Here is a 14,916-nt window from a genome sequence, read left to right as displayed (position 1 = left end):
CCATCATATAACCCAGTTGGGACATTGTAGAATAGGCTAAACCCCTCTTAATATCTTTTTGAGCAAGAGCTAAAGTAGCCCCTAATAATACTGTTATTATACCTATCAAAGATATTAGATTCATTATGTAAGGTATAACTATGAAAAGAGGAAGAAGGCGGGCTACAAGAAAAATTCCCGCTGCTACCATAGTGGCAGCATGTATAAGAGCCGAAATAGGAGTAGGCCCCTCCATGGCATCAGGTAACCATACATGAAGGGGAAACTGCGCAGATTTAGCAACTGCGCCGGCAAATAATAAAGAGGCACATAAAGTAACAAATAAAAAATGAACCTCATTATTATAAATCACGTTATTAAATATTTCGAACAAATCTTGAAATTCGAAACTTCCCGTTATCCAATAAAAACCTAAGATTCCTAATAATAAACCAAAATCGCCTATCCGATTAGTTACAAACGCTTTTTGACAAGCGTTTGCCGCAACAGGTCGTGTGAACCAAAACCCTATTAATAGATAAGAACACATTCCAACCAATTCCCAAAAAATATAAATTTGTATCAAATTAGAACTAGTAACTAATCCCAACATTGAAGTATTGAATAAACTCATATAAGCAAAAAATCTCAAATATCCTTGATCATGAGACATATAATTGTCACTATAAATAAGAACAAAAATTCCAACAGTAGTGATTAATATTGACATAATAGAGGTAAGTGAATCAATAAAGTAGCCAAACTCGAAAGAAAAATCATTATTGATGGTCCAAGACCATCCATATTGATAGATAGAACTTCTATTTATTTGCTGAATAGACAGATCGACCGAAAAAATCATAACTATACTTAACAATAAAATATTGGGAAAAGCCCACATACGACGAAGATTTTTTGTTGCCGTCGGAAAAAGTAGGAGTCCCATTCCTATTAAAATAGGAATTGGAAGTGGCACAAAAGGTATGATCCATGAATATTGATATGTATGCTCCATAAAAACTTTTTTCTTATTCTTTCTTAATTAATCGTTTCTGATTCACCGGCTCTTATCTCTTTTGATGGAAAGGGAGCAATAATACAATCAAGATATTACAAAGTTAACTGGAATTTTCTATTATTAATCTTTTAATCTTTCTCAAATATTTCAAAAATATTCAAATTTCGAAGTTAGAAGTAATCAAATGATATCACCGAGTTACTAATGGAAAAAAAAAATATTCTTTTTTTTTTTCAAAATTATGTATCCTTTAACAGATTAATTACGAGTCTCATTCGAATTTGATTGAAAATGAAAATTGGGCATACTCTCTCTTCGAGCTTGACCAATTACCAATTAATAGAAAAAAATTCAAGTTTGTTTTTTATTAGGTAAATAAAATGGTTTTTTTACATTTTTTTGTTTTGATGTATTTTTCGTGTATAAATGGAGATGTATAAATTATAAATGTAGGACGACAAAAAAAATAGGCAGAGATAGAGAAGGAAAGACTCTTTTTTACGTTTTTTTGATTTCATCAATTCAATTTATATATCATAATAGATCCTAATCTATCCTATAGATTTGAATGGAGATATAAAAAAGAAAGGTACCAATAAATTAAATACAAATTCTTCTTTTTTTCTGGATAGTGTATGGAATATAAATAAAAAAAGGTTATATCATATTTTTTTTTTTTTTTTTTTCTAGAATAGAAGCATTTTATGTTATTTTCCCATCTCTATTTAGTTCTTATGAAATTTATATAGTAGTATATAGATAATTATAATCTAGAAAATCTATTAATCTAGAAAATCTATAGGAATAGATAAATAATGACATAAAGACACCGATCATTTTGTTTTAAAAATAGATGTCTTTGACATCCAACTATAGCACTAAATAACCTTTTTTTTGAATGGCAGTTCCAAAAAAACGTACTTCTACATCAAAAAAGCGTATTCGAAAAAATGTTTGGAAAAAGAAAGGATATTGGGCGGCGTTGAAAGCTTTTTCATTATCGAGATCTATTTTTACGGGTAATTCAAAAAGTTTTTTTGTACGACAAATAATTTTTTTTTAATCTGAATTGGTTTAACTCGAATAAGATACAAAGGTTTTCTTTTTTGAATATCTTTTTTTTTTTCATTTCCGGGATGGGGATTCTCATTTTCCCCATCGCCCCATTTGGTATCTTAGTGTTATAATAATTTGTTATTTTTATAATATTCAATTTCAATTTATAATAATAAATAATTAAATAATTAAATAATAAAAATTTGTATATTTATACTATAGCTATATCGGAGCACATATATATAAGAGCTTTAACTGGGTTGTTGAAACTAATCCATTAAGTTTCAATTTTGTAACTTTATGAATCATTATTTCTCTGAATTACTATATATCCTTCCCTTGCTTTCAACCCAATTGAGAAAACTCCCTTTATAATTTAGTGGATATACAAATAATGTATCAATTTAAAATGATCTAAAAAAATTCTATGTTTGTATAAGAAGATGAATCAAGACATATTTTTAGAATTCGAAATTCGAAATACTTTTTTGAAGTATGGTACAATTATGACAGGAATCGAAACGCTTTTTATATAACGTAACGTGTACAACCCAATATCTAGTTGGTTTGATAAATCCTTAAAACGCAAAATCCTAACGATTAATACAAAGCTATGCAAATTACATAAATCTTTTGAAATCATTGGATGTGGTGCTGAAATTGTGATCTCTAAAAATAATATTTTTTCATTCATTTATTCATTCAATTGATAAGCATTTTTTTTTTTATAGATTCATAAAAATCATATAAAAGAATGAGAGATGAATCATTAAAAAATTAAAATGATAAAGAACATTTTTTTGTTGAATTCTATCTATGAATTGAAGTTACAACTAGTTAGTTTAGTTACAATAGAGGAGTTCTCTTTTAGGAAAACACAAACTATAAAATCTCTGTTGAAATAATTAAATATTAAATTAAATATTAAATAAAAAAAAGGATAATTAAATAAAACGATAAATAATAAAGATTCTTTTTGAACCTTCAAATTGCTATTTAAACGAGTTTTTATTCATCAATTTAAATTAAATGCTTCTTTTACATTTTACATTGAATTGACCCCTTCACCTTCAATCTCGACGATTGAATAAAAAATGGCTTATTATGATTTCGAGCAAGCCGCTATGGTGAAATCGGTAGACACGCTGCTCTTAGGAAGCAGTGCTAGAGCATCTCGGTTCGAGTCCGAGTAGCGGCATAGTATCTTCTAAAAGAGATAGAATAAGTCCTATAATGAATTTAATTCCTGATTTCCATTCCATAAAATCTAGAAACCCTCGCTTTTTTCAGAATTCTTATGATTTTTTCAACTTTAGAGCATATATTAACTCATATATCCTTTTCGGTCGTTTCAATTGTAATTACAATTCATTTTTTAACCTTATTCTTATTAGTCGATGAAGTCGTAGGACTATATGATTCATCAGAAAAGGGCATGATAGTTACCTTTTTCTGTATAACAGGATTATTAGTCACTCGTTGGATTTATTCAGGACATTTCCCATTAAGTGATTTATATGAATCATTAATCTTTCTTTCATGGGGTTTCTCCCTTATTCATATGGTTTACTATTTTAAAAAGCGTAAAAATGATTTAAGCGCAATAACCGCACCAAGTGTTATTTTTACCCAAGGCTTTGCCACTTCGGGTCTTTTAACCAAAATGCATCAATCCGCAATATTAGCGCCTGCTCTCCAATCCCAGTGGTTAATGATGCACGTAAGTATGATGGTATTAGGCTATGCAGCTCTTTTATGTGGATCATTATTATCAGTAGCTCTTCTAGTCATTACATTTCGAAAAGCCATAAAAATTATTGGTAAAAACAATAATTTATTAAATCAGTCATTTTCGTTTGGCGAAATCCAATACATGAATGAAAGAAGCAATGTTTTATTAAACACTTATTTTCTTTCTTCTAAAAATTTTTACAGGTATCAATTGACTCAACAATTGGATCGTTGGAGTTATCGTATTATTAGTCTCGGGTTTATCTTTTTAACCATAGGAATTCTTTCGGGAGCCGTATGGGCTAATGAGGCGTGGGGATCATATTGGAATTGGGACCCAAAGGAAACTTGGGCATTTATTACTTGGACCGTATTCGCGATTTATTTACATACCCGAACAAATAAAAATTTGGAAGGTGTAAATTCCGCACTTGTGGCTTCTATGGGATTTCTTATAATTTGGATATGCTATTTTGGGGTCAATCTATTAGGAATAGGTTTACATAGTTATGGTTCATTTACATTAACATCTAATTGAATTGAATAAAAAGGCTAAGCCTAACAAATACTAAGATAGGACAGCGTATATATAAGAAAACTTATTGTAAGCTGTCAAGAACCTTTTGAATCACTCCACTACTTGATTCAAAAGGTTCTAACAAAAGCCAAAGATGTCTGATTAAAATTCAATTTAATTCTTTTACCTTTTTTTACTTAACTTAAACTTAAGAGAAGAAAAAAGACTTCTTTCTTTTTTTTTTCACTGTACAACGAACAATTTTAAAAATCATAGGATTACTTTTTGATTTTTTGTTTTATTCATCAAAACTATCTATAAAAATAATTATATAGAATAGTTTCGACCTTCTCACCTGATAATGAGAGGACAAAATCCGGATAAATACCAATACCTATTACTGGTAGAAAGATAGAGATCGAAACAAATAACTCTCGTGGTCCAGAATCAAAAAAATAAGAACTTTGAGCATTAAATAGCTTGTATCCATAGAACATTTGACGTGACATAGATAATGAATAAATAGGAGTTAATATCATTCCAATTGACATTACGAAAGTAATTAGTATTTTTGGCATTAAAAAATATTTTTGGCTGGTAATTATTCCAAAAAAGACTATCAACTCTGCAACAAAACCACTCATGCCCGGTAATGCAAGAGAAGCCATCGATAAGATACTGAACATCGTAAATATTTTTGGAATCGGAATAGCCATTCCACCCATTTCGTCGAGATAAAAAAGACGCATTCTATCATAACTCGTTCCTGCCAAGAAAAAAAGTGCAGCACCGATAAATCCATGAGATATTATTTGTAAAATAGCTCCGTTGAGTCCCGTATCAGTTATAGAGCCAATTCCTATAATTATGAAACCCATATGAGATACGGAGGAATAGGCTATTCTTTTTTTTAAATTCCGTTGACCAAGAGATGTTGAAGCTGCATAAATTATTTGCATTGTACCCACTATTATCAACCAGGGAGAAAATATGGAATGAGCGTGGGGTAATAATTCCATATTGATGCGAACTAATCCATACGCTCCCATTTTTAATAAAATTCCGGCTAGAAGCATACAAGTACTGTAATGTGCCTCCCCATGGGTGTCTGGTAACCACGTATGTAAGGGTATAATCGGCGATTTGACAGCAAAAGCAATAAGAAATCCAATATAGAATATGATTTCCAGTGCGACAGGATACGATTGATTAGCTAATGTTTCAAAATTTAATGTTGGTTCATTAGAACCGTATAAACCGATACCCAAAACTCCTATTAATAAAAAAATGGAACCCCCCGCAGTGTACAAAATAAATTTTGTAGCCGAGTACAGACGTTTCTTTCCCCCCCACATGGATAGAAGTAGATAAACGGGAATTAATTCGAACTCCCACATGATGAAAAAAAGTAAAAGGTCTCGAGAAGAAAATGATCCTATTTGACCACTGTACATTGCTAGCATCAAGAAATGGAATAATCGCGAATCTCGAGTAACTGGCCAAGCCGCCAAAGTAGCTAAAGTAGTGATAAATCCTGTCAGTAAAATGGGCCCTATAGAAAGTCCATCTATTCCCAATCTCCAGTAAAAATCAAAAAAATTTATCCATTTATAATCTTCCTCCAGCTGGATTAATGGATCGTCCAATCGGAAATGATAACAAAATGCATAGGTTGTTAGAAGGAGTTCAAATATGCATATACACATAGTATACCACTTAATTAGCTTATTTCCTCTATGAGGAAGAAAGAAAATTAAAGAACCTGCAGATATTGGTAAAACTACAATTATTGTTAACCAAGGAAAATAATTCGTGGTAAAGACAAGATGCACTTGGACCAGAAAAACCCGTGCTCAAAAAAGATTTTTTTTGAGCACGGGTTTTTTCAGTAAAAAAAAAATAAAATGGATTCAAAATGTATTCAAGTGGGGTTTTCGGGAACGTATCAATAAGCTAGACCCATACTTCGAGTTGTTTCATGCCATAAATAAACTCGAACGCTCAAGAAATCTGTTGGACAAGCGGATTCACATCTCTTACAACCAACACAGTCTTCTGTTCTTGGAGCGGAAGCAATTTGCTTAGCTTTACATCCATCCCAAGGTATCATTTCTAACACATCGGTGGGGCAGGCTCGGACACATTGAGTACACCCTATACATGTATCATAAATTTTTACTGAATGTGACATGGGATCTATAATTTTTTGAACATCATAAAATTTCAATCTAGTAAACTTGTAAATGAATCATTATAGTTAAACACCAGATGAATCAACGATTTACCAGAAATTTTCTAATCAATTTCCTTCGGGATCAACTCATAAGAAAGGACCAAGATACTTTGATTTCTTACGTTTTCGAAAACATGATGTAGATTCCAACATATTGGACATGCTAATTCAAATTGGTGAATCTTATAATTTAATATTATTAATATTACTTATTCAACAAAGTTGATTGATTGATACGCGTTGATTTTCTGTTACGATAAATTGAGGAAACAATAGCTGATCCAATAGCTGCTTCAGCGGCTGCAATAGCTATAACAAAAATTGATAAAATATTTCCTTTTAATTGCCGACTATCAAAAAAATCAGAAAATGTTACAAAATTTATATTAACCGCATTCAGTATAAGTTCAAGACACATAAGGGCCCGAACCATATTTCGACTCGTGATCAATCCATAAATACCGATAGAAAATAAATAGGCACTCAAAACAAGTATATGTTCGAGCATCATTGACCAACTCCTTATCAATTTCGATTCATTTTAATATGAACAATAATTCAACGGATTTGATTGACTAGAATAGAATATAACAAAAAGAATATATTGGAAATATCTCGAATAAACGAATTTCTATTTTATATTTTATACACGAACAAGAATTCAAGGAAAATAGATGCGATAAGACAGAAAAAAGTTTAATTTGGATTGCTTGCTATTCCTAGTTAGAAAGATTTATTACTGACGAGCCACAGCAATTGCACCTATCAAAGCAACTAAAAGAATTAGTGAAATGAATTCAAATGGAAGAAAAAAATCTGTTGCTAAATGAATTCCAATTTGTTGACTATTACTTATCAAATCTTGTTCTATAATTTGGTTTGATCTTGTAGTCCAAATAATCCCGTACCATGATGTATCTAATATAGTAGTAATTAGCGAAACAAGAATACTTGTACAAATCAACGAAGTAAGGCCATTCCCAATGGTCCACAGATTAAAATTTTTATAATATTCTGAACCATTCATGAACATCACAGCAAATAGGATTAAAACATTTATGGCTCCCACATAAATAAGAAGCTGGGCAGCAGCTACAAAATGAGAATTTGAGAGAATATAGAATAAGGATATACAAACAAGAACCAATCCCAATGAAAAGGCAGAAAAAATTGGATTGGTAAGTAATACCACTCCCAGGCCCCCTAATATAAGACCCGATCCCAGAAAAACTAAAAGAAAATCGTGTATTGGTCCAGGCAAATCCATTATATGTAAAATAAGAGATAAATAAATCGAAATGCTTTTCATGATCTTATTGACCCGACCAGGAATTTTTTTTTTATGATACGTTCCTAATTGAATAAAATCCTAATCTATTAGGTGTGAATTGATCTAAGTACAATTATTGTTTCGTTTTTAATTCTTTTTTTTTGTTCGGTTCGAAAGGGTATTTTGTTTTTTGAAACTATATATTTCGAAATAATTACGAATATATTAATAGATTTTCAAGAAAAATGAATTCGAAATTCTTATCAACCAGTTAATTTGTAATTGAATTTTTATTTATTGACCAAACAAAGAGTAAAGGCCTCATTCTTTTAAGTCAAACCAAATATTCTTTTAACTTAAACCAAAACGGAACCTTAAAAGAATTGGAAATTTCTCTTTAATAGAATAGGAGGTTTACTTACTCAGTTTTTCTTTGAGGCGAATTCAAAATTGTTCGAATTGTATAATCGTCAATTACTGACATTGGTAAACGGCCCAAAGCAATTTGATTATAATTCAATTCGTGACGGTCGTAAGTAGAAAGTTCATATTCTTCAGTCATTGATAAACAATTTGTTGGACAATACTCAACGCAGTTACCACAAAATATACAAATTCCGAAATCAATACTGTAATTAAGCAATCGTTTTTTTCTAATATCCGTTTCAAATTTCCAATCAACAACAGGCAGATCTATAGGGCATACACGAACACATACTTCACAAGCAATGCATTTATCAAATTCAAAATGGATTCGCCCACGGAAACGCTCTGATGCGATTAATTTTTCATAAGGGTATTGAATAGTTACAGGTAAACGATTTGCGTGGGATAAGGTAATCATGAAACCTTGACCAATGTACCTTGCTGCTCGGACTGTTTGGTGGCCATAATTCATGAACCCAGTTACCATAGGGAACATATCGTGAATATCTATGAATAATTTTATGTTTGTTTCTTTCTCTTGTTTGAACCAAGTCATGAATCTCGTATTCTTTTTTTCTTTACAGTGAAAGAAGTTGGAAAGAAGTTGTTAATAATAGATTACCGAGAGAAATGGGTAAAAGAAATTTCCATCCAAGATTTAATAATTGGTCCATTCTTAACCTAGGTAAAGTCCATCTTGTTGCGATAGAAATAAACAAAAACAAATAAGTTTTAGCTAATGTAATAAAGATACCAATTGTCGTTCCAAAGATTCCATTCATTTTATTTATTTCAAATAGCTCAGGGACGAATACGTACGGAATGGAAATATTCCAACCCCCCAAGTAAAGAACTGTTACAAATAAGGAAGAAAGTAATAGATTTAGATAGGAAGCAACATAAAATAAACCAAATTTGATACCCGAATATTCGGTTTGATACCCTGCTACTAATTCTTCCTCGGCTTCTGGTAAATCAAAAGGTAATCTCTCACATTCTGCTAGAGAAGAAATTAGAAAAACGATAAACCCTATTGGCTGACGCCACAAATTCCATCCCCAAACCCCATATTTTGATTGCGCCTCAACTATATCAACTGTACTTGAGCTGTTAGATAATTATAGTCGATGATAACATCACTGTTCCCATCGCTAGTCCAAAACCGTACATGAGGTTTTCAACTCATACGGCTCCTCGTGGGTCACAAATAAATTTAAGGACCGAATCAGTATTATTTCTCTTCGTATGGTTGTAGAATAGATAGAGAAAAAATGGATTGGAAGGTCCAAAATTATACCAATGGAATTCTGTCTGCTATATTATGAAGAATAAAAAAAGTGCTTCTGAATTGATCTCGCCCGTTACTAATTTCAATTTTTATTTGTTGAGTAATAACTTAAGCCTTCAATAAAATACTTCTTGTAGAAATATCAATAGATATTTCAACCCATTGTTTTCGATTACGAAAAAAATTAAATATTACATTAGCTCATAAATCATGACACAGATTATATCTCTCTATATATATGAAAGAAAGAATAAAAAAAAAAAAAATATTTATTTTTTATTCTTTCTTTTTCGTTCCTATTCTTCTTTCTGATCTGAGAAAATTACGAATGGGGGCTTAAACTAAAAAATAGTAAAGGATTATTTCGTTCCTGATAGTCATTACTTTAATCGGTGGATAGGAGCATACTCTGGACCGGAATCGTGGGTAGTACTGCCTACTCATTTCTACTAATTTAAAGCCCCAATTAGTATTCTTTTTATGTTATCCAGAAATATCCTTTTTATATAATTTACATAATCTCCATTACTAATCCTTTGTGTATTTTGGTGTTCCTAACCATCCACTCATTTTTTTGTTCAATCCCCCGTTTGGTTTGGCAATACATGTATGGGAATCTATACAAAGGATAGCCAAAACTCTATACGGTTGATCTTTTGAGCCCGCTTCAAGCTAGATTGACTAATCAACCCGTCTTGGGGTAAAGACTTCTTCCACTTATGTTTTCTTCCACTTAACTCTTGTACATAGGAAATGAGATTAAATTTTTTTTTGTTTAATTTACTGCGAATTTATAAGCTGCTTTCTTTCACTCATATATAACTATCTAATTTAGTTTATCAACCTGAAGGATAATAAAATAACGAAGATATCTATTCAATCCATTCAGCTTATTTTATAGAACGAAAGGAATAGGGAAAAGAAAAGTTTATATTTCAACGAATCGCACGTAGAGATATTGATAAAACACATAGAGTTAATGGTATTTCATAACTAATCGATTGAGCAGCAGCTCGCAGACCACCTAAAAAGGAATATTTATTATTTGATCCGTATCCTGACATAAGAAGTCCAACAGGAGCAATACTTGAAATGGCAATCCATAAAAAAATACCGATATTGAGATCGGCTAAAATAAGGCGAGAGCTAAAAGGAATTACTGAAAAACTTAGTAAAATGGATATGACTGCTATAGACGGTCCAATACGGAATAAACGAGTATTTCCTCTAGATGGAAGAATATTCTCTTTGAAAAGCAGTTTTGTTCCATCTGCTAGAGCTTGAAGAATTCCCAAAGGGCCGGCGTATTCAGGCCCAATACGTTGTTGTATTCCTGCAGATATTTCTCTTTCTAACCATACAATTACTAGTACACCTATTGTGATTCCCAATACAAGAGTCAAAATAGGGACAAACATCCATATGATCCCATAGACCTCTTTTAAGGATTCCAATCTGTAAAAGGAATTGATATCTTCTACTTCTGTTGTATAAATTATCATTTCAACGATCAACTTCTCCCATAATGATATCTATGCTACCTAGTATCGTCATAATATCAGCCAATTTCATTCTTTTAACTAACTGAGGAAGAATTTGCAAATTGATAAAACCCGGCGGGCGAATTTTCCATCTCCAAGGAAAACCACTTTGATCTCCTATCAGAAAAATTCCTAATTCTCCCTTTGGGGCTTCCATTCTCGCATAAAGTTCTTGTCTCGGTAATTCAAATGTAGGAGAAGGTTTTTTACTAATGAATCGATATTCAAAATCATTCCATTCTGGATCCCTTTCTCGATCAAAACATCGGATTTCTAAATTCTCATAGGGACCCCCCGGAATTCCTTCCAGGGCCTGTTGAATTATTTTTATGGATTCCGTCATTTCACTGATTCGGACTAAATAACGAGCTAATGAATCTCCTTCTTTTTGCCACTGGATTTCCCAATCAAATTCGTCGTAACACTCATAATGATCAACTTTACGAAGATCCCATTTGATTCCAGAGGCTCGTAGCATTGGGCCGGATAGACCCCAATTTATTGCTTCTTCTCCACCAATAACCCCTACCCCTTCAACTCGTTCTAAAAAAATAGGATTTCGCGTAATAAGTTTTTGATATTCAACAATTCCTGTTAAAAAATAATCACAGAAATCCAAACATTTATCTATCCAGCCATAGGGTAGATCGGCCGCTACTCCTCCGATACGAAAATAATTATGCATCATTCTCATACCGGTGGCAGCTTCGAATAGATCATATACTAATTCTCTTTCTCTGAAAATATAGAAAAAGGGGGTCTGTGCACCAATATCGGCCATAAAAGGTCCAAGCCATAATAGATGAGAAGCTATACGACTCAACTCCAACATAATTACTCTGATATAGCTGGCTCTTTTAGGGACTTGAATATTGCCCAATTGTTCTGGTCCATTTACGGTTATTGCTTCCGTGAACATAGTGGCTAAATAATCCCAACGTGTTACATAAGGCAAATATTGTATAATTGTTCGGTTTTCCGCAATTTTTTCCATTCCTCTGTGTAAATAACCTAATATTGGTTCACAGTCAACAACATCTTCACCATCTAGAGTAACGATGAGACGAAGAACACCGTGCATTGATGGGTGGTGAGGTCCCATATTGACTATCATAAGGTCTTTTTCTGTAGCTGATAGATTCATAAGTTTTTCCTCGATTCATTCTTACATGAATTGTTGAAAACGAAAAGAAGTACATCAAAATGAAAAATATAATAAATCGACTAATTCAATCAAATTAACGATTTTTTGATTCCCGAATATCCAACTCACTAATTAATTCTTTATAACGTATGTTATTTTTCTTTGATAAATAAGACAGAAGCCGTTGACGTTTTCCTAGAATTTTACGTAGACCTCTCTGAGATAAATAGTCTTTTTTGTGCAATTCCAAATGTGAAGTAAGTCTTCGTATCTTATTGGTGAAACTGACTATTTGAAATTCAACGGACCCCTTGTTTTCTTCTTTTTTTTCTTGAAAAATAACTGAGATGAATGAATTTTTTACCATAAAACAAAAATTTCTCTCCCCCTTTTTTTGAATGTGAATTTTACTGATCAGTAATAATAATAATACCATTCATTTTAATATGCACAATGATTTTAAGTTCGTTATGAACTTTATAATTTTTTCAAATAAAATTAATCAATCCGGTTTTCAATCATAATATATGGAAAAATGTACCATTGACGAATTTTCAAACGCGGATACATATGTATCCTTACCATACTGAAACGACTGCCATTATTACTATTAAACCAATAGCGATTCATACAAGCTAAATCTTCTAATCGATAATTGGGCCAAAGAAAGAACTTTAATTTAATTAGTTTCTTTTTATCACTATCAAGATGTTTGTTTTTATTCAAAACTTGACCACAGTTTTTTACATTATTTAAAAATACTGGATTTCTATGCATACCATTTTTATCCCTTGAATTGAAAGAAATTCGAATTCGCAATTCTCTCCGGTGGTTAGGGGATAAAATATTTTCAGGAATAAACAAATCATAATGATTTTTGTCTTTATTTTCAGTCATTTTTTGATGTCTTGCAATGGATTCATCAAAATTATTTTTTTCAATATAGTTTTTTTTTTTGCGTCTTTTTTTTTTTTTGCGTCTTTGATTAATTTCATGTTTATTTTTATGAACCAATGAAATACTTATAGTTTGATATAGAATAAATTGTCCATCAATTTCTACATACCGGCGAATTGGTTCGATAATCAATACTCCTTTTTTGAGTAGGTATTGATAAGTTAAAAGTAACTTATCCGCCGAATCCATCAAAATATCCAGATTCGTTCCTCCTCTTCTAACAGAGTATAGAAAAGTTTCATTCATATTTATCAGGCCAAGAATGAAAGAATATGCTTTGATATTTTTGATTATTTTTTCATCGAAAGAATCAGCATCCCATCCGAATTGAAAATACAAATACTTTTGTAGGAATAAACGAGCTTCTCTCTTGCTCTCGTCTTCCTTTCTATGTTTTTTTGATTTACCAGAATCTTCTTCAACATCTTTTTCTTGATTGTCTGATTTACCTTTTTCTTGATCTGATTTACCTTTTTCTTGATTGGATGATTTACCTTTTTCTTGATTGGATGATTTACCTTTTTCTTGATTGTATGATTTACCTTTTTCTTGATTGGATGATTTACCATAATCTTCTTCAACATCTTTTTCTTGATTGTATGATTTACCTTTTTCTTGATTGGATGATTTACCATAATCTTCTTCAACATCTTTTTCTTGATTGTATGATTTACCTTTTTCTTCATTGTATGATTTACCATAATCTTCTTCAACATCTTTTTCTTGATTGTATGATTTACCTTTTTCTTCATTGTATGATTTACCATAATCTTCTTCAACATCTTTTTCTTGATTGTATGATTTACCTTTTTCTTGATTGGATGATTTACCTTTTTCTTGATTGGATGATTTACCATAATCTTCTTCAACATCTTTTTCTTGATTGTATGATTTACCTTTTTCTTGATTGGATGATTTACCTTTTTCTTGATTGGATGATTTACCATAATCTTCTTCAACATCTTTTTCTTGATTTGAGAGAACGGATCTAAATTTTCTTTTTTTTTTTGCATCTGATACAAGATCCTCTTTTTTTCCATTAAAATTAAAATTGAAAAGAAGTAGTTTTATTGGTATGATCCATGGTTCAACCTTATATGCATTATATAGTAGCACAAATTCTGGGAAGAACCAAAGTTCCAGATTCGATATTTGATAATTATTAAAATTATTAATCACAGTCTTAATATTTTTCTTACTCTTGGTACTGGTTTTCTTACTCTTGGTACTGGTCTTCTTACTCTTGGTACTGGTATCGACCCAGGACTCAATATCGGTCTTATTTCTAAGACAAAAATTAAGAATTCTCCAATTAAAAAATTTTCTATGCGAAAATTTCCCCGTTTTCCCCGTTTTCCCCGTTAGATAATTATGGATAGGAATATCCCCCAATATATCAAAAAATTTTCGTTTATCCATGTTGTAATTATAAGGAATCTCTTCCCTCTTATTTACTTGTAATGGTGATCCATAAGTATATGAGTCCCTCATATCTTGATATATAATAAATATATATGATAATAAATTATATCTATAGTGTTTTTTAAAATTATCTTTTTTATATTTTTGTTCTTGATTCCGTTTTTGTTCTTGATTCAGTTTATATTCTTGATTCAGTAATGAATTCGCTTGAAAATCATTTTTTTTTTCGTAATGTATTAATCTTTCTTTTTCATCTGAATCCCATTTTGTTAAATCTTTATTTTGAGCCATATAGTGTTGATTGACTCTATTTCGCCATTGTTCTGGTACTAAT

General features: G+C 31.3%; 1 protein-coding gene across 1 annotated transcript; it reads right to left on the bottom strand.

Moving 5' to 3' along the window:
• Positions 1 to 7,970: 7,970 nt before the first annotated feature.
• On the bottom strand, positions 7,971 to 12,619 carry LOC149509704 (NAD(P)H-quinone oxidoreductase subunit H, chloroplastic). The gene is made up of 2 exons (XM_089757674.1): positions 10,468 to 12,619; positions 7,971 to 9,347 (listed from the first exon to the last, which is right to left on the bottom strand). The coding sequence occupies exon 1, from the start codon at positions 12,201 to 12,203 to the stop codon at positions 11,022 to 11,024; it is 1,182 nt and encodes a 393-aa protein (XP_089613800.1). The 5' UTR covers positions 12,204 to 12,619; the 3' UTR covers positions 7,971 to 9,347; positions 10,468 to 11,021.
• Positions 12,620 to 14,916: the final 2,297 nt, after the last annotated feature.

Source organism: Durio zibethinus, unplaced genomic scaffold, assembly GCF_047325235.1.
Source record: "Durio zibethinus cultivar Kanyao isolate XHJ-2024 unplaced genomic scaffold, ASM4732523v1 HiC_scaffold_124, whole genome shotgun sequence".
Classification (NCBI taxonomy): Eukaryota; Viridiplantae; Streptophyta; class Magnoliopsida; order Malvales; family Malvaceae; genus Durio; species Durio zibethinus.
Note: the sequence above shows the minus strand (reverse complement) of the source record. Positions and strands in the feature narration are given on the sequence as shown.